The sequence below is a fragment of the Emydura macquarii genome, unplaced genomic scaffold (assembly GCF_026122565.2).
Source record: "Emydura macquarii macquarii isolate MOO-44397 ecotype Brisbane River unplaced genomic scaffold, CSIRO-AGI_Emac_v2 contig_450, whole genome shotgun sequence".
In the NCBI taxonomy this organism is placed as follows: Eukaryota; Metazoa; Chordata; order Testudines; family Chelidae; genus Emydura; species Emydura macquarii.
In genome coordinates, this window is record NW_027130587.1 from 1,659,655 (window position 1) to 1,687,637 (window position 27,983).

At 46.5% G+C, this 27,983-nt stretch overlaps 1 protein-coding gene and 1 long non-coding RNA gene across 4 annotated transcripts in view; one reads left to right on the top strand and one right to left on the bottom strand.

The window, feature by feature from the left end:
• STX1A (syntaxin 1A) overlaps positions 1-26,160 on the bottom strand; it is a 183,988-nt gene extending 157,828 nt beyond the window's left edge. For all 3 annotated transcript variants that reach the window (XM_067537738.1, XM_067537739.1, XM_067537737.1), the window contains exon 1: positions 26,015-26,160. In XM_067537738.1, the coding sequence (XP_067393839.1) occupies positions 26,015-26,044 (30 nt within the window). In that variant the 5' untranslated portion in view covers positions 26,045-26,160. The remainder of the gene's footprint in view (positions 1-26,014) is intronic.
• Positions 26,133-27,532, top strand: LOC137146475 (uncharacterized). Its single transcript, XR_010917956.1, has 2 exons — positions 26,133-26,209; positions 26,856-27,532. It is a non-coding gene; the product is annotated as an uncharacterized lncRNA (long non-coding RNA).
• The last annotated feature ends 451 nt before the right edge of the window (positions 27,533-27,983 follow it).

Here is a 27,983-nt window from a genome sequence, read left to right on the forward strand (position 1 = left end):
AGGAGCCACTCCCCGCTGTTGCAGGCGGCCAGGGGCTGCCAGGCTTTGACATCCCCAGCAGCCACGCCGACCCCAGCTCAGGCCAGCCAGCGGCCGAGGGCTCCCGCTGAGGGGGGAGCAAATGTCCTTCCGACACCTCCGACACCGTGCTGATCACGATAACACCAGGGAGCCATGGGGACCCCAGCCGCACAGGAGACAGGCAGCCACCCAACGGTGGAGCTTCAGGGCAGCAGAGCCCGCCATGGCTCCCCTCCTGCTGCCGGGAGGCCCAGGGGCATCTGCCCATCACTCCCACTCCTAGCCCACACCCGCCACTCCCACAATGGGGGAGGGAGTGGGGGAGAGCGGGAAACAGGCCTGCAGACACACACCCCTCTGCGGGGTGCCGTTGCTTTACCTGCCGCTGCCATAGACAAGGGGAGAGGAAGACGCAAATGCTAGCACTGGCCCCCGGGCACCAGAGACCCACTGGGAGGTGTGGATTTTTTACACGTCTCAGTGATGTAGTTATACTGACCTAATTTCTAGTGTAGACCAGGCCTCACAGATCCTTAATAACTTGTGCATGGGGAGAACCTCCTCTGGAAAGGGACAGCGGTACCACAGTCTGGGAGTGAACGTTTAACACAACAGCTACAGCACACATTTTAATGGGCTGTATGACTAGCACATACATTTATTTTACACTCTGTACAGTGATTCTAGCTCTGAGACATCTGATCTCACCTTTCACTGAAACCAGCCCAGATTTCAGAGAAGCTAATTTCAGTGAATAAAGTGAGCGTCAGAAGCCAGCCACAGTAGCAGCTGAAATCCAATCTGAGCTAGGAAATTTTTCGACCACTGACAGCTATGGTCATACAATGGATCATAAGTCTTCCAAATGAATTTCATCCTCAAGCGCTAACTTTTAGTACCGTGGAAATACTGTTATCAACCCTTGGCATGAAGCCCACACATTTTAACAGACACATGGTCAGTTTTTAAACTCAGTCCCAGAAATGCATGCCAAATCTGGTCAATTTAGCTATTTTATCAGCATGTTTTATAATCTGCTTGAAAGGCAGGAGTGCTGCAATCAGCATTTCACAAGGTTGGGATGGGGGATATTTTGGCAGCTAAGAACAAGATGCAGACATCAGACACATGCAACAACAGCCTGAGAATAATCTGGTCTGAAAACAGCATCATCAGACCCAGGGAATCTTAAATTAACCTCTCAAAGTCCCAGCTGGTCCATGAAAGGTCTTACTGCACATGGCACTATTAAGTTACATGGGAATAATTCACAAAGTGGCAAAACTGCAGCAAGGAGCAGACATGACTCATCAACCCTGATTTAGTTGGGGTTGGTCCTGCTTTGAGCAGGGGGTGGGACTAGATGATTTCCTGAGCTCCCTTCCAACCCTAATCTAGGATTCTATGAACCCTGCATCCTAAAGTACCAAACCCACCAAAAAAAAGATGACTAGTAAGAAAGACTCTAAATGACGACCTGTAGCTATTGGAACTTGGGAAGGGAAGCTCAGTAATCAGCAGTGAAGAACACTTAAAGGAAATGAAAAAGCTGCAACCAAAAACTGTTCAGAGCTGTGCAGACCTTTAACCCCGGACTGGAATCCAGCCAGGAACTCGGTGCATGCTCAAAGTTGGCAGCCTTCCCCCATTTTCGTTATCCAAACACTAACCAATTTTCCCAGCGTAATACAGGGGAACAGACTTCAGAGAAAGGAAAACACTGCCGATTGCCTTCTTCCTGTTTAATCTTAGAGGTGCAAGCATTCGGCACCTTTGTGTTTATTTAGCGAATACCAGTTGTGCTCCTGTATCACACACTAGGAAGAGGGAGATCATCCTTGGCCTGGTAATGTTTTTGTTCCTTTTCTCCAGTCGCATCACTCCTGCAGCTGCCTTTTTAAACAAAGGCTGCACCTTTGAAAATAGCAGGAAGACAGACTAGTATCTGACTTCAGACAGGGACAGGCCAGTTCTGAGCTCCCAATTACACTGTTTTATTGACAAAAATCTGCTGTTCATCCAACTCCAGCCTTACTGCACCAAAAGCAAGAGAAATCAGCAGCTGCAATCAACAAAGATCACATCCAGGATAGGAAAATAGGCCCTGTTTAAAAAGGTTTTTAGACGGGAATTTAGAGAAGATTTAGCGCCTCTTGAAATGTGTTAGCTGGCTGTGATCGACCACGAGCTCCGCTCCAGTACTGAGCTATATGACTGAACAGACTTTTTCAAACTCTGATCTCACCTTTCACTGAAACCAGCCCAGATTTCAGAGAAGCAAAGTTCAGTGAATGAAGTGAGTGTCAGAAACCAGCTACCGTAGGAGCTGAAATCCAATCGGAGTTAGGAAATGTTTCAACACCTGACAGCAAGAGCCATACAATGGATCATAAGTCTTCCAAATGAATTTCATCCTCAGGCGCTAATTTTTAGTACTGTGGAGTTACTGTTATCAACCCTTGGCATAAAGCCCCACACATTTTAACAGACTCACTTTTGCACCCTCCCAATTCAGCCTCTCCTTAACACGACCCTTTTCCATCCTTTACTTCCAAAGAAAGGACGTCCATGCCTCGCCACCAGTAACAGGGTCTGCTGTGGGAATTGTGTTAACAATTCTGTTGATTATGTGTCAGCCAGAATGGAATCCATCTCACTCCCCTATAGCTGTGTTGGCTCCTCACGGCTAAGGAGTAAAATCGTATCTACTGACTATTATAACACCCAGACGCACACAGGGAGGAAAGCTGTTGGATAAGAAAGTGCCAAGCTCCTTTTATGACAATACCATATTTTCACTGGGGTGCCCCTAGCAATGTCACAATCATTATTTTTGTCGTCTGTATCCAACATATCAGGGTATTCCACATTCTACCGAGACGTAACAGGATCAACACACGACTAAGACAGCTTTCTGCCAATCTCGCATACGTTGCTCTGCACACAATAGACCAACGTCCCCATGCATTTGTGACCCAGCTCCATGGTGCCAAGCTGCTCCAGTTAAACACACCCTGCTGTTCTGCCAATCTGAATGATTATGGAACGAGTTTTGTATTCAGAAGCTTCAATATGAAACAAGAAAAAAAGGAAAGCAAACGCTGTGTGACTTACAGAGATAGAGCCCTACACACATCAACACCGGTTACTCAGTTCACGGGAAGCAGATATACATGTAATAATCAGGACAGTTTATACAATGGCCAACCCTCAAATAAGATTATACTGGCTATAGTCCAACAAGTTAATGAAATTTCCTTTGTGATCAGATATCACATAGATCATAAACAAAACCTAGCAACATTCAAGGGACACATTAATCCCTACAGAAGACAATGCTGAAATGTATTCTGGGAAAATGAAATGAACAGTCTTTTCACACACTGCCAAGTGAAAAGACTGATAGGATTTAGTGGTAGGTCTGAAAACAACAACAGATATATAGAGATCTAATACCAGACTCTGACAGAGAAGTCAGAGCAAGGAAGTACTTTGTGATGGGAAAGATGCCAAAGCTGGTTCTGCACCCCTCAGAAGTCACACAACAACATGAACAAAGGTTACTATCTTCCACGAGGTTTTTGAAAGAGACCACCTGTGAGAACAGACTATCCTATTCCTATTCTATAGCTATCCACTGAATCTTTGACAACTGAAGTGGTGTGTTATTAATTTAGCTATGCAGAGAGAAGTAATTCCAATATTTCAAAATCTGGTTTTGTTCTGACAAGGACAGAAAACTAAAAATTTCAAAATGTTCCATGAAAGAGATTGGCGCTCTGGGACGTCAGTTATTTTTAATTTAAATTCAATACAAGTTTATTTTTTAAATATAGAGCCATTTAAAATTAAATTTGAAGTCTTAAATTTACTGTAGTCTATTAAAATCCTTTTAATTAAATACAAATAATATTAAGCAGTATGTTTGCTGCCAAGTTTTCAAAGAGAGTTAGCCACTGAACTAGTGGAAGTCACTGGCTCGCACCTGGAACCAGAATTTGTTGAATTGCTAAACCAGCCTTTGACAAGACAAGCTTCTTCTGCAGGTGCAGAGAGTATTTTCCTCCTTTCAGTTTATTCAACTAACCCAGTTCCATGATTAGTTCATTCAATGTTGAAACCAACTAAATTAAAAAAGCAAAAAAAGCTTGTTTCTCTCTTCCAATCTATGAATAAAATCAATGTGTGAGGATGAGATTTACTAGTTCTAAAATCTTGAAGGACATGGTGACCAGAAACAAACAGTTCAATTCACTATCTATAGATAATACTTCCTTTGTTTAATAAAGCATTAGTTTTAAAGGAAAAACATGTTTTGACTTTTTTTTTTTTATGTATCCAGCACATTTAAGGTAATTATATTTAACTAATAACAAATTCAAAATGCTGTTTTTGTGCATTTTTAATTGAATTACAATTTCCATCCAAATTAAGCTTAACACAAATCATGAGTAAAAACTTAAATATCTAATACTGAAGAAATGCATTGTTCACCTTTTTCTAGCATAATAAAAATATCAAGTTTAAGAATCTGAATACATGTAAATTAAGTTATATAATTGCTTAAATAAATGTGTGTAGCTATAGTATATCCTCCTGGTTAACCAAAAGAAGCACCAAATTTAATGTAAATGCTATATTTAGCTGAAAATCAACATGTTTAAATGGTTACCAACCAATGATACTAAACCTCTCTTTAGAAAAATAATTTAGAAGTACAAATTAAAATTGATTATTTAAATCAAGATTTTCTGCTTGCTGATTTAAATGATGATTGAAATCCGTAATCTAAGTCGTTTTCATTTAAATCAATTCCACCGATAGCACTGCTTTTTTGCACAGTAGGCTGGAGTGGGCCCTCCTGTGTGTGTTCATACCGAACTTTGCTGCTGGTTGTCTGTTACTATTTGGATGATTTTGCCCTGCAGATGACAGAGAAAGGATCTGAGAGTCCAATAGATTGCTCTTAATTCTAGCACACTGCTATGCATATCCTTTTCCCCATAGTTCCAGTGACCATGGACAGTTAGGTTGGTAAAACGGGCTCCACATTCCAAGTGTGAAGTGTTTAATGTTATGAAGCCAACGGAACTGATAGGCATAGGGGGCCAAAGCCATGAACTCTCAAGTTTGAGGAAGAAGATAACTGCCTGACAGAGCTTCTTGTCGAATATCTCTAGTGCTGTCAGCTGTTTCATATTTCCTTCTCTGCTGGACAGGATAAGTATAACCACCCTCCTTTTTTCTTTAGACAGGTGCAGCAACAGGCAGTAAATTGGGAACTGGATGTGTGTGAAAAAAGGAAACCCCTTCATACAGTAACTGATAAAACTTGTCTGCTTTTTTAGACATAACAGGATTTCACCATACGCTCATGGCTGGCTGCCATAAACTTTCCAATACAGGGAGTGTGATTTCACTGCTGGAAGGGGATCCCAAAATATCGAACACACAATGAGATGTCTCTTCACTGTGACTAATGGTGTTTTCAGCATTGTAGCCATTCTTTCTACTGGAATGGAGCTGGTTTTGACACTCCTTATGAGCTTTCAGGGGGAAAGCGCTGTATATGGCACAGCAAGAGAGAGAATGACCTTCCTCCAGCAGGCCAGACACCTAACATGGTGTCTGAAGCCAGAAACACAGTACAACAAGAGTCACAACTCTTCAACCCTGGCTTTTTCCCTGCTGGAGCCACAGATCCATGCCAGGGCACAGGAATTAGCTAAATAAAGAAATAAAAAGAACTTTATTAAAAGAAATTAAATTTCAAATCCTAATCCTACATTAACGGAGAACTTGCTAAGGCTGAGAGCTTATTCAGTGCTAAGGCACTGCGTCTTGAGTCAACAATTCCAGATCAGAGCAACTCGGTGAGCTTCCTGACTCGTCTGCAGGCAGGGTCGGAAGGAACTGAAGCAGCTGGAGCACCCCTTTCGACAGCCTCTCTCTCACAATGTTCAGCAGCAGCGAAAAGGCAGGCAGGAGCATCAGAGTGCTCCAATAGCATTGCCACAAGAAGGTCCCCCCGTCAGAACTACCCCACCAGTGCACATGTGCAGAGACCACTCACAGAAGGACAGACAGCTCTTTAAAGCTGAATATTATCAAGAGAAAACATCGCCACAGCAGCTAAACTCAGATTATGCTTCGTTGCCAAAAGCCTCAGATTTAAGTCCTGTTTTCTGAATCCTACCGTTTACAATTGTAAGGCTCAAAAGTAAGTCCTAACTACTGTACCTTGTCAAGCATCAGAATCTCTTATAACTACATTTTCATTTCTCCAAGATCAAAATCAAGGGTCCTATAGGTTTTTCTATATCACTATGAATTTGATGTGTACTTTCAGTAAGTGTGTGCTTTATCTTCATTTGAAGAAATGCCTGTCCATAAAGACAGGCAATCATCTCAACAGCATTTTCAGAGCAGTTATGAATGAAGGTCTCTCTCCATTTCTGGATTGGGGAGGTTATGAACAATGCAAGATATGAGAACCAACCTACATTACAATAATTACAAAGACAATAATCAATGGTTCTTAATCTTGGGGTTGTGAAGCTATTTTCCGAGAGTCACAAATTTTACTACAGAATCTAAGTTTTCATTTCTAATAAAGTTTCCAGCCCTGTGGCTGTGAAGGTACTCTAATAGACACAGCGCACGGCAGTAATTAAGTTCTTTGAGCACATCCCATTGAGGAATGTGCAGTTCATGGCATTGTCTACTGAAGAGATGCCCTGTTCCTGTGGGGTGTGGGAGGTCCACAAGAGGAGAGGCCTATTCCTGCAGCATATGAGAGGTCCATGATGGTGGGGGAATGCACCCTTGCTCTGCTAGACACAAAATCCCTTAAGAATATAAGGCTGGCCTTATTAGGTCAGATCAATGATCCATCTAGCCCAGTATCCTGCCTTCCAAAAGTGCCAATGCCAGGTACTTCAGAGGGAATGAACAGACCAGGCAATCATCAAGTGATCCATCCCCTGTCGTCCACACCCAGCTTTTGGCAACAGAGGCTTAGGGATACCAAGAGCATGGGGTTGCCTCCCTCCCCATCTTGGCTAATAGCCATGGATGAATCTATCCTCCAAGAACTCATCTAGTTCTTTTTAAAATCCTGTTATAGTTTTGGCCTTCACAACATCCCCTGGCAAAGAGTTCCACAGGTTGACAGTGCCGAATACAGGGGAATAATCACTTCCCTCAATCTGCTGGCAATGCTCCTACTAATGCAGCCCAATATGGCATTACCCTTCTTGACAACCAGGGCACACTGTTGACCCATATCCAGCTTTTTATCCACTGTAACCCCCAGGTCCTTTTCTGCAGAACTGATGCTTAGCCAGTCGGTCCCCAGTCTGTAGCTGTGCATGGGATTCTTCTGTCCTACGTGCAGGACTCTGCACTTGTCCTTGTTGAACCTCATCAGATTTCTTTTGGCCCAATCCTCCAATTTGTCTAGGTCACTCTGTATCCTATCCCTACCCTCCAGTGTACCTACCACTCCACGCAGCTTAGCGTCATCCACAAACTTGCTGAGGGTGCAATCCACCCCAACCTCCAGATCATTAATGAAGATGTTGAACTAAACCGGCCCCAGGACCTACCCTCAGGCGCTCTGCTTGTTACCAGCTGCCAGCTAGACATCGAGCAGTTAATCACTATCACTTGAGCCCGAAGATCTAGCCAGCTTTCCATCCATCTTATAGTGCATTCATCCAATCCATACTTCCTTAACTTGCTATCAAGAATGCAGTATCAAAAGCTTTGCTAAAGTCAAGGTATATCACGTCCACCACTTTCCCCACATCCACAGAACCAGTCATCTCATCATAGAGGGCAATCAGGTTCATCAGATATGACTTGCCCTTGGTGAATCCATGCTGACTCTTCCTGATCACCTTCCTCTCCTCCAAGTGCTTCAAAATGGATTACTTGAGAACCTGCTCCATGATTTTTCCAGGGACTGAGGTGAGGCTGACTGATCTGTAGTTCCCCAGATCCTCCTCCCCTTTTTTAAAGATGGGCACTAGATTTGCCTTTTTCCTTCCCCAATTGCCACGAGTTTTCAAAGATAATGGCCAATGCCTCTGCAGTCACATCAGCCAACTCCCTCAGCACCCTCGGACACATTGCATCCAGCCCCATGGACTTGTGCGTGTCCAGCCTTTCTAAATAGTCCTGAACCTGTTCTTTCAGCACTGAGGGCTGCTCACCTCCTCCCCATTCTGTGCTGCCCAGTGCAGTGGTCTGGGAGCTGATCTGGTCTGTGAACACAGCGGCAAAAAAAGCACTGAGTACTTCAGCTTTTTCCACATCATCTGTCACTAGGTTGCCTCCCCCATTCAGTGAGGGGCCCACACTTTCTCTGACTTTCTTCCTGTTGCTAACGTATCTATAGAAACCCTTCTTGTTACCCTTCACGTCCCTTGCTGGCTGTAACTCCAATTGTGCTTTGGCTTTCCTGATTTCACTCCTGCATGCTCGAGCAGTATTTTTATACTCCTCCCTGGTCATCTGTCCAAGCTTCCACTGCTTTTTGTGTTTAAGATCACCAAAGATTTCTCTGTTAAGCCAAGCTGGGCGCCTGCCATATTTGCTATTCTTTCTGCACATCAGAATGGTTGGTTCCTGCGCCCTCGTCAAGGTTTATTTAAAATACAGCCAGCTCTCCTGAACTCCTTTCCCCCTCATCTTAGCCTCCCAGGGGATGCTGCCCATCAGACTCCATGGGAGGCAAAGTCTGCTTTTCTGAAGTCCAGGGTCTGTATTCTGCTGCCCTCCTTCCTTCCTTTTGTCAGGATCCTGAACTCGACCATCTGCTTAACCTCAACCTCCTTTAAATCTCTGATTTTACGGCTCTCCCCTCATTTGGTTCTTAGGTATCAGACCCTATTTAAGGCGTATTACCTCTTCTACTTTAAAATTTTGCTCCCTAGTCTGATACCTCTTTATGCGTGCCTTGGTATCTGCAGTGCACATTACCACTCTGTTTCCTTTTCCTCATCTATATTTCCTTGCTGTCTCCCCCTCCATTGTGCATTTGCTTTACATATCATCCCTGAAGGCCTCATGGCCAAAGGGACATTCTAACATCACTTGCCATTTGTGTTTGCTTAAGGTAAGCTCCTGGCTCCATCTGGAGTGCACGTATTATTGCAGATAGCCTAGTCTCCGAGTCCTTCTAACTTTCCTCTTTATTAATATCCATACATTTTCTGAAGGTAACAGTTCATCACAGTTCTTAGCTTACTGAGCCTTACTGTACATATTCTGCCTGCAGTGATTATTTTGCATATTTCCTTAGAAAGTATAAGGCTCTTGTTAATTAAGGGGCTATGGAGTAAAACAAATGTTTGTGTAGCATCTGTGTGACTCAGACAAAGGCAAAACCATTCTCACAATTAAAGCAATGGGAACTCATGGTAAAACCCCTTTGGCTTAAATGTCTTCAGATAATCAGCACCTACTCAGCAAATGAGCCATGGCTCATAGTCACAGTGTCTCATCATTCTTCTAAACTCAAATCATATGGGGTCCAATTCTGTGAGGTGCAGAGTACCTTCAATTCCCACTGACTTAAATGGAAACGCAAGGAACTCCAGTCCTCATCAGATCAGACTCAGAGTCTCCTAGTAAACGCAACAATCTTCAGTGGGAGAGACTCCATCTGTCACATTAGAGTACATGTACTTCCCTTTACAGCAATATATTTGTTTCGGTATCAGTACAGTTTCTTGCTCCTCTTTGTAATATCAAGTCTTTACCAAGGATAACAGTATACAACCAAGAGACAGCTACACCCTCCTTTCACCGATCAATCCCTAATTAGCCCTTAAACCCACCCAAAAACCAAACCTCACCTAACAAAGCAAACCCAGGGCTGTGTTACTTGAAGGCAGAATGCACATGTAAAGAGGAAAGCTTCCCAGTGTAGCAACCCTTCCCGCTAACAGAGTATCACCCATTTACCAACGTTAGCACTAACCCATCTATGTAATCCCCATATCGATCCAGCAGAGTGCCAATTTGTTGACCTTCAGGGCACAATGGAAAGCTCATTTACCTTTGATTTGTAGTGGGGAGGCATATCTTAGCATTTACAGCATGTGGTATTGTTAGCTGCCTATTTCAGCTCCGATTTGACGGAACGTTTTTAGTGTAAATTGTACATACACCTAGAGCAGTTTTGATAAGTGTGTCATATGAATTGGAATCCATAAATTAGCTGGCTATGTTTACAAAAACATTTCCCCGTCTTGTATTTTTAAATTGTTCTCTCAAGAGGCCAGTCTGGGTAAGACTGGCCATGGATCCCTTGGGGTCTGCAGACTCTGTCTAAGATTTCCAAAGGGGTCCACACCTCCATTCAAAATTTTTTAGGGGTCTGCAAATGAAAAGAGATTAAAAACCAATGCTCTAGGACACATACAGTTAGACTAGCCATCAAACTCAGGCCCACAATGACAGTCATTGGGCCCATCACTTTTCCACTGTGCACAGATGAGCGTGGTCCCAGTGAGTAGATAAGGTCTCCCTCCTTGTTTTGACATTTCGAACATAAATATGCAGGCCTCAGAGCCAACCTGTGCCTAGTAAAGACCGTGTTAAATTTTAAATTCATGTTCATTATGGTTTCATAACTAAGGAAGATCTTTTCCCAGCTCATCTCCTATGTGGATTTTAGTTGATTAGCCCCATCCCAAAGCCTGATCATCCATGTCTCCATTTCCCCTCTGACTCTCAGAGGTTTTTAGCATCATTTCCCCTGCCAGGGGCTTGTTTATTAAGACATGACACAGCAAACACAGACAGTTCCCTTGCCTTCTGGCACAAGCAGTTCTTCCTTGGCAAAGAGGGTTTCAGAATTACTCCATTGCTTCTGCCCTTCTAGGCATGGCTCTTTCTGCCCCGTGATGCAGGGCTCTCCTTCCTGTCCTCTCCCCTCAGCACAGAAGTGTCCATTCACCCCCTCCAGGAGGCACAGTCAAAGATGTGAGGGAGCTCAGTCCCTCTTTCCACCCTGTGTTCCAGCCCTGAAGCCCTAACTAGATCAGTGGCTCCCAATCTTTTTGAGTGAAAGCCCCACTAGTTAACACTAGGTAAGACAAGCGCCCCCCTCACCTGCCATAAACACATATAATGATAATAAAAGTAACACTAAATTACATAATAATAATAAATAATAAATGACTCTTACCTGAGTAAGAAGTGACGCCTTCCCTGGCGCAGCCACCACCGCACACCCCGTGTGGCCCCACCTCTGCTGTCCCTCATGGATGGAGAGCAATGAAGGCAGCGGGCGCTGGCAGGCTGGCCAGGGCTGCCACAGGCCCCTGCTGGGGTGGGGCTGCTCCACTCCGGCTGGCTTGGGGGAGCTGCTCCTCCGCTCCAGCCAGCTCAGGGGTGCTGTGCCCGGCCAGTGTGTGGCTCAGGGGGGGTTAAATGACCTCATGGAGCCCCTGTAATCTTTGGCGCCCTCCAAGGGGGTCGTGCACCCCAGGCTTGGAACCATTGAACTAGGTTACCTGCTTCAATCTCATCCACCTGCATCACTATTCCCACAGGTTCCAGAGGGGCAGCTGTGTTATCTGTGTACAGCAAACAACCAGAGTCCGGAAGCACTTTAAAGACTGACACATTTCTGCAGGCATAAGCTTTCGTGGGCTGCAACTGCGTCTGACGAAGTGGGTTGCAGCCCACGAAAGCTTATGCCTGCAGAAATGTGTCAGTCTTTAAAGTGCTACCGGATTCTGGTTGTTATTCCCACAGGGCGACTTCCTCATTCTGGTTGGCTGCTTTCCTCTTAAGCCCTGTACCCAGCCCTTCCTCAGATTTCTGCCACTTCTCCCTCCTTCATGCTCACACCCCCTGGGCTCTGTTTCCAGGCATCCTGCCTGGTGGCTCCATAGAATCTTACCCTCAGGTCTTGCCTCAGCCCTGATCTCTCCTACATGAGCAGCTGGCTCGTTTCTAGTAGGTCTTGTTTCCAGCCTGTGGCCATTTGATCCCCCTGCCACGAGCTCCAGCTGCAAATTACCACTCCCAAAAACCCAGCCTTAAAGGATCTACCTCATCCTACAAGACACTCTGGGCTGCACAAGGGCCCAAAGGATCAACCCGGTTATAACTGGACTAAGATGGCACTATTAACACGTATCAGATTCATGCTCACCACGCCCATATTATTAGAGCTACCAAGAACATGCCAAGACGTCGCACATGGGAATTCCGGGATGAATACACCCCAGGGCCCAGATGCGTCTGACATCACCGTCTGGCTTCCTTGCCATTTTCAGCAGCTCACAGGGTGCACATCTGTACCATGAGAAGCAATCCGCTTGGAATCCGGAATCGCTCTCTGAAAGCTTGTCTCGTCGTTGTTAAATGGCAGAGAACGATTATTTAACTCGGTAGTGCATTGCAGATGCAATCTGTGAGAGACGCTTCATGGGACTAAACATTTTTAATGGGAATTGAAACTCCCAATTTCCAGCCCCGATCATTATGGGGATGCCTGTGCAGCTTTAAACATTACAAATACCCTTCTAAAAACTTGCTAATACCCAATGATTGCAGGGAACTCTGGTGGGTTCTGCACTAGGCCTTTTAGCCAAAAAACTCCCAACATTGCTGCCCCTGGCTAATATGGACAGGGCTCAAGACAGATGCAGGTGTTTTTACACTAATCCTGTTCAGACTAGGCCTAGGCAACACAGTGCTTGAAACACCGGCAGCTTGTCTACACTAGCATTCCCACCGCCGCTAACACAAGCCGAGCTGAACTGGTGACAGCAGCAGTAGCTTGTGTGTGCTGCAGCAGTCAGAGGCACCGGTTAAAGCACAAACGGCACACAGAGCTGCGTGCTTTTCCCCGCTAGAGACATCAGCACTCGCAGAGGCAACACTAAACCTTGAACTTAGGACCAGGCAGGCACACAGCAGAAGAAGTGATGTTCCCGTTTGGTTTAAAGTGTATTTACTCGGTATTTTAAAGTCTTCACAGGCGCTGGCCTAATGACAGCTCCTAAAAAGGACGGAGGGGGTTAATACAATCTATTTTTAAAACGTTTCAGTTCAATTTTCAGGGACAAAATCTCCCAGGTTTTAGATTGTTTCCTTGCATGCCCTTATAATTGGGCCTATTGTATTTGTTAGAGGGCAGAAGGGTAGTCCAAGCGGATAGGGCAGAAGGCAGAGTCAGGAAACATGGAGCGAGTCACTTACTTTCTCTCTGCCTCCATTTGCTCAGCCTCTGCACCCTTCCTTCGGTGTAGGCAGGAACCTGAGCAGCTTCAGAACCTCTCTCACTCACATCACGTGTGATCAGCTTTTACAGATTTTTTGATTGTTTTAATTATCTATTTGAATGTCAGGGCCTTGAAAGTAAGGAGCTAACAACACTAGCCCTGAGTGGGCAGCTGCAGTGAAAGTTTCCTCGCCGCACAGCTCTGCCAATTCACCTCACCCACAGAACCATCACAGCCAAGGGAAGGAGCCGCGAGCTGCAGGCTCTTCTCCGCTCACTCCTTACCCCAGGAATGCAGGGAGCGTTTGACACTCAGCTGGCAGCCGAAGCGTGCGCCTGCTGTCAAGGTCTCTCAGGTGAATTCCTAGAGAGGTTCCCTGCGGGGCCTCAAATGCAAGGAAGCAGAGCAGCCACATTTGCTCCAAAATATGTACATGTGATTTTAAAAAAGCAGCAATGCCAAGCAGAAAAGGATTCCAGGACCATCATTTCAGGGTCTCTGGTCTGCCTGATGGAAAGCTCCACCCTGAGGAGCAAAGGTTCAATCTGCTGAGAAGAAAGTCCATGCACTTCAATCCTGACTTGAAACATCTGCTGTTTCATCCTTCCAGGGCACATCAACCTTAACCTCCAGCCCTCACTCACCCTGTTCTTCCAGCCTTGGCTCTTACCTGGCCACACGTCGTACACAAGCCAAAATGCAAAGTTTCCCTGTGAAGTGAACCAGTGTCCACTAGAGATCACAAAACCAAGCAACACAATTGCACTTCTGTCCCAAGACAGCACTTCTGTCCAGTTCTCTAGGGGAGGTAAAGACCTGCTCTTCAGCCCACCGCATCCCCTGCCCCTGAACCATCAGTTTTAAAATAAAAACTACCTAGTGAAAGTTAGTCTGTGTAGCCAACTCTTGCAATTTTATTGTGAGCCTCAGGATATTTGGTGTTTTTCTTAAAGCCCCAGCTGCTGGAATCAACAGATGGCATGAGGAACTCAGCTTTCGTTTTTAAAAAAGCAAGTTTCTAATGCTCGTGGTTGCAGAGAAAAGCCTGTAAGCACGAAACGAGTGTGCCCCATAGGCTCGGAAATAAGAAAAAGAACCCAAACGCTGGTTTTAAAACAAAAATCTCATGACTGTTAACCCAGCCTCAGGACTCTGAAGGCTTGGGGCAGGCAATATTGTATTATTAAAATTCTTACTACCCAGATGATGAACAAAAGCATACTACTGCTACAGAGAAAAACGTGTTTCATGATTGTGCCTGGAACAGAGCGGTCATTTCCAGAAGCAGCAATGTATTATTAACGACAATAGATGGAGCAAGGGTTGGCTACAAGTTTTAAATTATAACTTAAACCCCCCTGACATTTCACTGGGGTTGTGGGAGAAGGGAGGCAGTGTAGCTCCATAGCTATACTTGGAGCTGGATTCCGAATGTCACATCTTTTTAAAAAACACATCCATCCACTCCCAACGGCAAAAGGCAAGTCTTGCCAACTGGATGCAAACCACATCGGCAGAGAGAACCTGAGCATTCATGGCCTGCTGCAGTTGAATTATACAGTGTGGTAGAAATACATGGACAGCTCTCGGGAAGGGCATATTAAAATAATTGTAAGGGTTTGCAAAAAAATAACCCTTTGTTTGATATTTCTCCCTTACAAGGATGTAAAATTTATTTCCATTATGTCGCTATTACTGAGTGGTTCAGCTATATTCACCTCTTGGACCAGATCCTGTACACCACTTAGGACTATATCAAGAATTGCCTCTTCCCTGGTGGGTTCCAGGACTAGTTGCTCCAAGAAGCAGTCATTCATGGTGTCTAGAAATTTTTTCTCTGCATCCCATCCTGAGGTAACATGTACCCAGTCAATATAGCTGAAATCCCCAATTATTATTGGGTTTTCTGGTTTTGTAGCCTCTCTAATCTCCCTGAGCATTTCACAATCACCATCACCATCCTGGTCCGGTGGTCAGCAGTACATTCCTACTGCTCTACTCATTATTCGAGCATGAAATTTCTAGCCATAGAGATTCTATGGTACAGTTTGAGTCATTGAAGATTTTTATTATATTTGACCCTATGCTTTCTTTCACATACAGCGTCACTCCCTCACCAGCACGGCCTACTCTGTCGTTCCTATATATTTTATTCCTGCTATGTGTCCCCGATTATCATCGTTCTACCTATTTTCTGTGATGCATATTATATCAATATCCTCATTTAATACCAGGCATTCAAGCTCACCCATCTTTGTATTTAGACTTCTACCATTTGTGTACAAGCACTTACAAAATTGTCAATATTTAGTTGTCTGCCTTCATGTGATTTAAGTGAATAGGACTCTGTCATTTGACTGTTTGTCTTCAGTTCCTGTCTGTACTTTACCAGCTTCCGTTCTCTCCTCTTTACTAGGATATAGATCCTCCCATAAAGGATGTCTCTGTCTGAACCATGTGCTCCTTCACACCTGTCGGCTCTCCCCCAGCCCTTAGTTTAAAAACTCACATACAAACTTTTTAATTTTACAGGCCAGCAACCTGGTTCCATTTTGGTGTAGGCAGAGCCCATCCTTCCTCTACAGCACTTCCCTTCCCAAAAGGTTCCCCAGTTCCTAATAAACCTAAATCCCTCCACCCAACACCATTGTCTCATCCACCATTGAGACCCTGCAGTTCTGTCTCTAACTGCAACTGGAAGCACTTCAGGAAATGCTACCATGGAGGTCCTGGAATTCAATCTCTTACCTACCAGCCTAAATTTGGCCTCCAGGACCTCTCTCCTACCTTTCCCTAGGTCACTGGTACCTACATGTACCACGACCACCAGCTCCTACCCAGCAGGCCACATTAGTCTGTCTAGATGTCTCAAGAGGTCCGCAATCTTTGCACCTGGCAGGCAATTCATCATGGTTCTCAGTCATCACAAACACAACTATCTATATTTCTAATCATCAAATCCCCCCATTAACATTATCTGTCTCTTCCTAATAACTGGGGTCCCCTCCCCCAGAAGGATATCCTCAGTGTGAGACAATAACATGACATCATCTGGAAGGAGGGTTTCTCTCACTCCAGCTTGATGTTCTCCTTCCCCAAGATTGCCATCCTCTTCCACAGCACAGAGGCTGTCAGATTGCAGGTGGGACCGCTCTTCTGGGTCCCGGAAAGTCTCCTCTATGTACCTGTCTCCCTTAGCTCCTCCAGTCCAGACACTCTGGTCTCACGAGCCCCTCCTCAATCTCTGAGGGCCGTGAGCTCCTTGCACCAAATGCACACACATGCCACCTGCCCATCAATAAACTGGCTAGCCTCCACTCTGAGTGATGGGGTCTAGCATAGCTGTGAATCCATCTCCTCCCTACACTATCTGCCTTCTTAGACCGTCCACCTTCTGATCCATGAGGCATAGTTGGAGTGGCATAGTGGCCTCCAACACCACAGTTCCAATCCATATCTTCATATGGGGAAACTGAGGCAGACTGTTTTTAAAAGATATGTATAAAGCCCCAAGTAACAGAGCTGGGACTGGGAGCCAGGAGTTCCTGCTTCCCGCTCCCAACTAGAACAGGGTTGGCAGCCTCATGAGCGCCTCCTTGTGGCCAGAGCTCACTGCTGCCAGGTTCTCCTCTCTTTGGGGCCCTTTAACTCACAGTCCCAGGTCATTAAACTTTTCCCTGGGCCTGCGGTCCCATTTATTGAGTCCTTGCATACTGGGCTGCCAGGTCCCAAACCGAGTTCACCTGTTCTCTCCTTTAGGTAGCGCTCAGTCCTCCTTCCCAGAGCTAGGTTCCAATTCAAACCCTCTCAGGCTTTACCTGGCTGGAGCTCAGCCTTCTTCAGCCCTCTGGTTTCCAGGCCCCACAGCTCTCCTCCCAGTCAGGGTCTCTAGCAGGAGCTGGGCCCAGTACCCCCAGCTCAGCCTTGCCTCAGCCCTCTGGTCTGGCTTCCAGCCCCAAACCTTCCCTCAGTCAGAGCCTCTTGCTCACTGCAGCTTCCTCAGCCTCAGGGTCTTCCCTGCAGGAGCCTTTCACACTCTGCAGTCTCTCTCCCATTTCCTGACCGGCCCCCCTTCACCGCAGCTCTTTATTGGGCAACTGCCCCGCTCTCTGGCAGGTGCAGCTCATTCTGTAATCAAGGTTTGCTAACCCCAGCCCCTTAGCAGCAAGCGACCCTGTTACACAGGCTCAACCATCAGAACGCCCCCCCCCCCCACCTCCGAATCTATCTTAACAATGTGTTTGTGAATTTTCTTCTTTTTTTTCCCCCCACTTTTTTATATCCTGGATGAGCAAATGTCTCCTGTAGAGAGAGTTCCTACCATATGGAGCAGAGAAGCAGACTGGGTCAGGACAGCCAATATTCTCCGCAGAAAGTTTAGCCCACTCATGCTCTCTCTGGTCCTGCACTGCTTAACAGCTACCGAGGCATTTCACACCATCTCCCACTTCGCTCCTGTTCAGATGGCAGGGCGCTGGAACAATTTGTAGAGTGGGAGTGCTGAGAGCCACTGAACGAAACTGGAAACTCGTATATAATGGAAACCACCTCAAGCCAGGGCCAGCACCCTTACTTCCAGCACCTGTGGCAGACGTGGGATACTCTTCACAAAGCGTACTGTAAAGTGTTCCCAGAGATTTCACGCGAACCCAAGCTTCCCTACCCATTCCCCTGCACATACTGAATAGCTTTTTATCACCTACACCAGTGGCTTTCAACCCAACCTTTCCAGACTACGGTACCCCTTTCCGAAGGCTGATTTGTCTTGAGTATCCCAAGTTTCACCTCACTTAAAAACTACTTGCTTACAAAAATCAGACATAAAAATACAAAAGTGTCACAGCGCACTACTACTGAAAAATTGCTGACTTTCTCATTTTTACCATATAATTATAAAATCAATTGGAATACAAACATTGTACTTACATTTCAGTGTATTGTATATAGAGCAGTATAAACAAGCTATTGTCGGTATGAAATTCTAGTTTGTACTGACGTCGCTAGTGCTTTTTATGTAGCCTGTTGTAAAATTAGGCAAATATCTAGATGAGTTTATGGACCCCCGGAAGACTTCTGCGTTCCCACCGGGGTACGCATACCCCTGGTTTGAGAACCACTGGTCTATGCCATGAAGTTCAATATACCCTCATGCATAGTTCTTCTTGAGGGTTAGAGAACACAGTACATTTGAAGTTCCTAGACTAAGATATTTTTGAGATGATGGCGAAATAAAACATGAAGACTTTTTTCCAGAAATGAAATCACTGAAATCACTTCTCTCCCAACTCACCTCAATCTAAATAAATAATAATCATCATCATCCTCCTATGGCAGGACACCACATAGGGAAACTTCCAGTTGGGAAGGACCTCTTTATGGAAGTTGTGGGGAAGGGAGTTTATCTTACAGCTTTAATTGTGGTGTTCCTATGCTATCAGTTAGGATACGCTGATTTTGTTACCTCAAGTGTATAAAGGGATTTCCCATCAATTCAGTGTCATACCTCTGCTATTTATATTGCATTGAGTTCTGCTGTTGAATTCCTGCTGTTCAATATTTTACCAGTGGAGAATCTCAGCCCCCTGTAAAACTGATGGCTTCATACAGCATTTTAAGAGATCACAGAGAACAGCGCTTAAATGGGACCAGGTTTCTAAACCTCACCAAGTGGCTGTAGTGCATTGTGCTAGAGACCCAAGGACAAATTCACGGACCGTTGTGATCACCTAGTCTGACCCCCGGTGTAACACAGGCCAGAGAACTCCAAAATAATTCCTAGAACATATTCCAAAGAACCATCTCCTACTCTCAGAGTCAAAGGAGGGAAAGGTCTGAAGGTGTCAGTGGGCACTTGGATTCATCTCCAGAGAACCACCACGTTCCAGCCTCCCCACCATTTATCTGCCAGACACAATGAGGAGGAACGACTGACAGGAAAGACAGACTCGCTCAAGCCCAAGAAGGCTAGGCAGAGACTCTCAGGGCTGGCCTCCAACTACAAAATATTACCATGTTTGAATATGGATGCGATGAATCAAATTGGCTGACATGATGCCAAGCATGATTTTGCACTAAACACAGCCCAGGTTTAATCAGCATTCACTGACACGATGCTGGTCTGCACTGACTCCAGACTCATGGTCAACACGTCAGCTAACCTGACTCTTCACAGCTGTGTTCAAACACTGTACATTGTGTCACATAGACCAGCACTCCTTCACTTGGGGGATGGCACTGCTGCAATCATTGGGCGTGAAGAACATATACAAGCTAGCTTTAATCTACTAGCACAAGCAGCAGAGAAGCGAAGCCATGGCAATGCGCACTTCAGCACGGGTTAGGTCACACTGAAGGGCATGCTAGCTCAGGTATGTCTGCTCAAGATGCAGTCACGCCCTTGGATTGCAGTAGAGACATACTGTGATTGAATACACCCCTGTATTTACACCCTACACACTACTGTAATCATCTTTGTACGAGGTATGCCTTGTAAGGTATCATCTGAAAACTCAATCTGCTGCTCAATGCTGTCCTGATAAAATAGATGTGGCGACACTGTATGTGAAATTATCAAATTCCCCTGGATGATGTTATTAACACATGTTCCAAATCCCACAGCCCTGCAGAAATTGGCAAACAGGTCTGCCCTAAACAAAGGAATGTGTGCTTGCCTTAATTTGCATTTAAGAAGTGAACAGAATCATCAAGCACGAAGGGAAATAAAGATTCAAACAGGTGAAAAAAACCAGCAGGGAATATCCTTCCACATAGACTCTGTCTCTCCTGGTTCTCAGCTGGAAATGTTTTTTGACAGGGTGACAAACTATAAAAACGAGGGACAAACATCCCAAGGAACCCCTCTCTCCCCCCAGCTCACCTCATTCTCTATACCTGAGGGCGTATTATCCCCTTAAAGGAATAATGGACTTTATATGTATGTACTATCCAGGAAAGGGCTGAGCAGTACAGGGCATACATTTCTGGAGGAAGATCCAGGACTGGGGATGTGTTGGGATCACCCTGAAGCATAACCAAGGCTGGGGAGAGCCAGAGTGTAGCTGGCAGGCTGCAGTTACACACAGTAACTCAGCTTGCATGCTGGAAGACTGTTTGTGAGTCTGGACTGAGCCCCGCTATACTACACATACGCTAGAGAACAGAGAAATACTAGCTAGTTTCCCCAGCACAGGGCAGGCCCTGAATAAAGGCAACTGCAAGGAGGCTAAATTAAAGAAATAATAATGAGAGAAGATGGACTGACATATTAGCATGGCACCTGCAGAAAGTGTTATAGCCTGCATCTACACTAGCATTTATCTGAAAATCTCCAATCATCTAAGTGGCAGCACCAGTACAGACATTTTCTCATCCCGTCATCTAGCCCCATTCAGGCACATCTAGATGACACAATGCTATGAATGCCGGGGGCTGGTCTACACTAGCGCTCCCACCTGTGGAAGTGCGCCGACTGCAGCACAACAGTGGGAAATGTTAAGAAAAATGCCAGTTTCAAGAAGATATTGCTCTCTGAAGAGGAACAGGTCTGGCTGGTCCAGAGTCAAACTGCCCAAAGCACTCACCATGACAGAGGTAAAAGAAGTTACTTGGATTCTCCTCTGAAACAACGAGTCACCCAGTTCAGAGGCGGCTCTGCTCATTTCCTCTGTTATTCCTACCCAGGAACATCCTGAGAAGTCTCAGGTATGGTGGGATGTAACAAGTAAGAGGAGCTATCCAGAGAGCACAACAGTTCTGGCTTGTGACATGGTTTTTAATGCTACCAATCAAAGCATGTATTAAACAGGCCAAGGACTCTCAGAATTTGGATTTCCAGCACCTAAGCTAGCTCAGAATTTGGCAATTGCTCAAATTACACTTCCCTGAGGACGTCTGCCAGAGGAAGAATCAGACTGTGTCAGCAGCTGCCCCTTTCACTGGGGACACCTTACAAATCTGAATTTAACCCTAGAAATAAGGGAACAGATGGGACTGGGAGGCAACACATTACTCTTTAATCAAAGGGCTAAATTCAGCTGGTGTAAACAGACTCCCCTATTGATTTCAGTAGGACTTGCAATCTGCACAGCTGATGTCAGTACAAAAATCTTTCAAGATCAGGTCTCCAATTGACTCTTTCTTCACATTAGAGTAAATTTCTTAGCTCCAAGAGGATACATGAATCTCCCATTCCCTGACTGTTTCGAATTCCCATTCTTCTATGAGCAGTGCCCTGCCCTTCCCTTCCCTTCCCAGGGCATTAGATCTGATAAACTGTGCTTAAAAGCCACTGTACCCAGAACATTTGAGGGAAGTCCTACGATTTGCAATTTAAATCTTAAAATTCAATCATAATTTTAAGAATCCCATTAAAATGCGAAGCAATTGTCTGTGAGGCAACAGAAGCCTTTTGCTGCTCTCCTTTAGCTTCGATTAGAGCCATCTTTTTATCTGCTTGCTAGCTGAATTTACAAGACACATGAAAATGAGAAGAAACTGGCCCAGATTATTAATAAGACTGGACTAGAGAGACATGCAACACAAGTACAGGAAAAAGAAAGCCAAGCCTCCTCCTAACCTCAATTCATTAGAGGAGCCACTAGCAAATTAGAAGATCTCCCCAGATAGAGCCCCCTTTACCATTTCTTTTAATAAACATTACGTTAGTGCTTTGCCTTTCTGACATGCTGTTTGCATCTCCTGCAGAAATTTCACTTCTCGCTCCCCTTGCCCTAGGGTTTCTATCTCTAGCCATGACACACAATCCCAACCCAGAAGACCTTAACGCTGTCTTCTGGGACACACAGGTGCTTAAATGAGAGCTGTTCCCGTTCGGCTCTGACGTTTACAGGGTGTGAAGCCCGTCCTGCCATTCAGAGAATGAAAAGTTTCTGCAACTGAAGGCTTTCATTAAAAATGTTTTTCCCAATCCTACACCTGGTGGCAGCCATCTTGCTGAAGAGACACAGCACGACACTGGCAGAGAAGGGGTCCCAGGGAGACACAGTCCTGCTGGAATGCTGTTGTCAGGAGCAGAAGGACGTCAATGTTTACAGCCTTTAGAAATGTTCAACACTGAGCTATCGGTATTTCATTCAATTGCGGATCCAGTATCAAAGCAGGATAGAAACGAAAGGGCCCTTTCTCTCTCTTTTTTTTTTTTAATATTTAAAAATATTCATTGGAAATACTCCGCCAGTGTCACTTCTCAGCCAGCTAGTGGCTGCCAACAGGACACTCACGTGACTTTATTTATTTTCAAATCTATTTCATAGTCCACACTGTACGTGGAGGAAGAGTCCCTTGCCTTGGGAGTTCTCCAATTGCTTCTGTTGAACAGAATGGCTGCAATTTTCCTTCATTTATCCCCCTCCCTTCTCAACACACACACTCTTTCTGTTTCAGAATGACAGAAAATAGACAGCCGTCCCTATTATATATTTTCTTGTTTTCTGTCCGGCCCAATTTTACATGTCCACAGTAGCAAGATATCTCCCCCTTCCCTTGGGAGACAATTCCAGAGTCTAACAGAGCTCACCATTAGAAGTTTCTCCTGGTACTCAGCCTACATTTTCCTTTTCTCCTATTCATCCTAGGTTTAACCCATTGTATCATTCATAAATGATTCCTCTCTCTATTCGGGATTATCACGTCTCCAACAGCATTCATAAAATCAAGGAAAGCGCTGCCTGCAGCAGAGATTGGGCAGGCAGGCACTCAGCAAGTTCATCAATCACAGCTCTGACAGTGGACTTCAACCCTGACCCTGACACACACACACTCTCTCTCTCTCTCTCTCCATCTACTCTAGTAGTTCCTAGAGCAGAAACTGCTTTGCACCAAACAGTTTGGTAATTTCAAAACGTGTGAAAGGGGAGTAGCAGGAATACTGATATATACTAGTGCCCATCACTGTAAAACTAACATAGATGAAAGCAATGAGGCCACCTGCTTCATTCTCACTCCTGACCTAACTCCGGATTTGAACTCAGGACTCCAGAAGAGGCAAGCATCACCACTATTTTTGCAGGACAAACAAAAACAACGATTTTGGCTCCTTTTGCTGGTACATTCAGCGGCAGGGATTGTCCCATTTGTACAGCACCCAGCACAATGGGGCGCCAATCCCAGTTGGGGCCTTTGGGGGGCTTCCAGAATATAAATGTTTGCTACTATGACAGTGGCCCTTGCGCTATTTCTTTTGATAGACAAAATGCATTTGCTGTGCCCCACATGTCCAGTTTGTCATGTGCCACGGTAGGGGTTATTTTTGATGACCATGAGTAACTGCATCATAGATGTTATCAAGGGGAGGCTGGAGGTTTTAGCTGCTGGGCTTACGGCAACTGGTGAGGTATGGGAGCTTAACCGAGTGTTTCCTCTAACATGACCAGCAATGACAAAGCTAATGCCTACATTAAAGCAGCATTCTTAGGTTTCAGAATCATCTCTCTGTTTGACCTGAATGTGCCAGTTCACATCTCTCAGAGCTATTGTCTGAGGCTGTCTTCAAACTGAAGCAGACAACCCGAAACCGGGTACCCTGGTCTCACATTTTCAAAGTTACCTTCACAACCAGGAAGGCAAGCAGCATGATTCTCCACACCCCACCCCACCCCACTTCCCCAGGAAAGGCTGAGATTCTGCAGCACATTTCCATCTTCACAGAATACACGGGTTGCTGGCAATAGTGATTTACAGAAAACCAAGTGCGTGAGATGGTGGCAAGGATGCTCACAAAACGCTGGGCTGTTGGCATGCAGCTCTCAGGTCAGAAACAAGAAAGCAAAACTGTCTAAGCAGTACTGGTGAGACTGCACCTACAATCCTATGCAGCTCTTAGTTTCTCGTTAACTGAATGATATCTGCAAACCGGAGAGAATGAAAAAGCAACAGAAATGATAACGGGTCAGAGGGAAAAGAGTTAAACAGCTAAATATGTACACTTAGGTTAAATAGCAAGTAAAAAGCTATGATAGCAAACTACAAATACCTGAAAAGCAAAAATACCAACAGAGTTGAGAAAAAAAAATTAAATCAGGAGAAAGTCTGAAATTCCACAAAGGAAAACAGGCTGGATATCTGGAATCTTTGTGAGATCTCTTGTAAACTCCCAATCTCTAATTTCTCTGTCCCTGGGATCTGCTGCGGCTTCTTAGGAGAGCTTCCCTCCTGCAGCCCCCAGGAAACGTTACAAAGGCAAATCCTCAGCAACGCTGTTCAGTTGCATTCTGAAGCCAGTATCTTTGCTAGGAAGTGTAACTAAGCATATATACTCTCCCGAATTTAGACAAAAGATGCCCACTAAGATGCAGAGTCAGGTAAGATCTGGTTAATGGAGTTATTTACTATTTATATTGTGAGAGTGCCCAGACCCTCCAGTGAAGATCTGGACTACATTGTGCTCGGTCCTGAATAAACTCACCCGAAGAACTTACAATGAAGGGCCCCGATCCTGCAATTGGATCAACATGGATGGACCTTTAACTTCAAAGGGGTTTTGTGTGGGCACAAGAGGCTGTCAGCCTTGATTCAGCTGCAGCAGTGGGGGAGTACAGGATGCAACATGTGGATGTAGCAAAAAGCAGAGGGGGATGAGGGAGGGTAACAATGACAAGAACAGGTGTTTATATGGGCTAGCTAGGCGTACACTTTGATGGCAGACCCACACCAGCAAACCCACTGACATCCAAGACCCGCCGCTGAATGTAAACCCTGGTCCACTGAGTAAGGACATCCAAAATAAAGTCTGGCCCGACAGATTCAGACAGTCACACACAGCCATGGCAAGCTCTCTGGACGTCAGGATGAAGCAGCCTCGGAGGAGGGCTCAGGGACAAAGCCGGTGTTTGATGCACACATCCTGACTTTCCCCTCCGAGAGCTCAAAGGGTGCATCATACCCATTCCTACACCCTCCCGTCAACCTGTCACCTGCACACCCATTCAGCCAGCCTCTGCCAGGCTTCCTGGGGAGATGTTCAGACCCAAACACACAACCTCCGCACTCCCAGCCAGTGGGTCAAGTTCACTTACACAAAGCTCTTCCCCTCCCCCCAGCAGTTCCCATCTTTCTCTGCCCACCCTGAGTATGCCGCCCCTGCGCTAGCGGGGGCCAAAACTTCACCAGCGCTCCTGACCTCTTCGCCAGAAGGGGTGTGGGGAGATTTTTCATTCTAGTCCCGACAACCCCGAGTGTCACTGGCCCGCCCGCCCCCCACACCCCGAGTGTGGCAGAGGCACTCACAGGCGGCTGGCCAGGCCCTGCAGCAGGAGTGTCACACACAGTCACACTTTAGTGCCGGGTCGGGCTCGGTGCTGGCAAAGCGAAGGAACCCAGAAACCTGCCATCACCTCTGCGCGGGGACAGGCACCCCAGCCCCGCACCCGCACCCCAGCCCCGCACCCGCCGGGATGGCCGCACCGCCTGTCCGGGGTTTGCTCCCCTGCTTGCCGCATTCACTCACACAAGTCACACAACCTCCCCGCCCGCCCCCCGCGCACAGGTGCGGCTGGCTCCCCGCGCCCATCTCCCCAGGACCGCCCGGCCCCGCCCCGCCCCTGGGGGGCTGCACCCCGGCTCCAGCCGCGCTCCGGGGACAGCTGCAGGGGGGAGGGGCACATCTCCAACCCCCCCCCGCACTCCTGGGGCCGTGGGGCCACAGCCCCGCACGCAGCACCCTGCATCTCCCCGCGGGGCCAGCCCCACACCAACACCGCCCGCGGCCGGGCCGGGCCGGCGCTCACCGCGCGGAGCTCCCCCGTCCGGTCCTTCATGCTCGCTCCGCTCCGCTCGGCGCTGCCTCCCGCTCCGCTCCCGTCCCCGGCGCGGCTCGGCTCCGGCCGCGATCGGGGGGCGGGGGGAGGAGACGCGGCACATGCGCCGCAGCCGGAGCCGGGCCGCCGAGCTCAGCGCGAGCCCCGGGGGAGCGGCCTGGGGCTGTGAGAACGCGGGGGGGTGGGGTAACACTGCGGGGGGGGGTTATACCCATGGCTGTGTGGGGCGGTATCCGGGGGGGGTCACACCTGGAGGTGTGTGCAGGGATGGGGGGGGGGGGTTATACCCATGGCTGTGTGGGGCGGTATCCGGGGGGGGTCACACCTGGAGGTGTGTGCAGGGATGGGGGGTTTACCGGGGGGGGGGGTTGCACTGCGGGGTTGATCCAAAGTGGGGTGACTCCAGGGCACTAGCCCCAGGAGTGGTGGGGCTAACCAGGGGAGCGACCTCATGGCCCCCAGGAGCAGGGAAGAGCCCCTGCGGGCGGTACTTGCAGGGAGGGTAGCGCCTAGCTAGCATGAGGCTCCAGCAGGCACACAGTGGGCTGGGCTGGGCTGGGCAGGGGGAGCAGTGGTGAGCGGCTCTAGCTAGGGAGGCAACCCCAGAGGAGAGAGCTGCAGGGCTTACAAGGAGGGGGGCTACCAACCCCATGGGGTTATGGTGGAGGAGCAATCCCAGGTGTTTGCAATGGGTTGAGCAAACCCTGGGCCTGGGGGAGGGGGTTTACTTGGGGAAGGTAACCTGCAGAGGCCTGATTCCGGGGGTTTGCAATGTTACCTAGTGCCATTGTGTCTTTGCTCTCAATTGCAGCCCTCCTGCTCTCTGTTGGATTAGCCTCAGAAGTCTGTAGCGTTAGAGCTGGAAAGAGAGAAGTCTGTTGACTGTTTGCGACCTGACTGCAAGGAACTTACATTACGTCAAGAGAAATGTTGTTGCCCAGAGTCTCGGTCTTGTTTGGTGAATGGCTGCTATTGTTCAAGGTGATAAACTGTTCTATCTGAGAAGGTGGATTAATTATTACTGAGCAGCCACAGATGTCAAGGGCACGAATCTGGATGATGAGCCAAATGAGTTAATGCTTTTCAGAACGCCTTTTCTTAGAGAGCTACTGGCCTTCTCTGCATTGCACACAGAAATATGAACAGTGAAGCTGACTGCACTTTCTTGGTTGTGACATGTTCCGTGTCAGGCCTGTACGAACCTGTCATTGCGCTGTCACTGTTAATTGCTAAGATGTTTCACCAGCATGTATTCCTACACTTAGTGATTTGTTGTGTAAATATATATATTTTTCGAGGTAACTGACAGTTTATGTAGGAAGCTTTCATGTATTATCAACATCTATAGAACAGCCTCTCCCGTCCATCTAGCTAGCTTAGGTTTACGAAAAGTCCTCACTGGAGCATCATTTGAAATCTCAAATGGTTTTCTTCAAAAACCAAAGTCACAGTCAAGTTGTCGCAGTCCAATAAAGGTGTATTTTTGTATGGGTCTGTATTGGTGGCTCTGAGTATTTGACAGCTTGATTCAGTTTGAGTGTAAAATCAAGATGCTATGTAAGATACTATGAGTGGGCCAGGATTTAATTCTACCGTGGTTAGGGAGTGGTCACAGTTCTGAACTCTACATGGCTCTGGCATGATTGTGTTTTAAGGATTTAGCAAGCAGCTTTTATTCATTTTGTTTTGCAGCGAGGACAGCTGTCGAGTGGATGGTGCTCATTCTCACACAGCTAACCTAAAAAAGTGAAGACAGCCTATTTATGTGTCAATAGTTTCAGAAACTCCATGGTCCATAGCATGACTCTAGTATGCCACCCCATGGTTAAATTATTCATTGATTTTTTTTTAAGGTCAGAAAGGACCATTATGATCATCTGATTTCTGGTCTGACCTCCTGCATGGCACCAGGCCTTACAATTTCATCCAGTCATTCCTG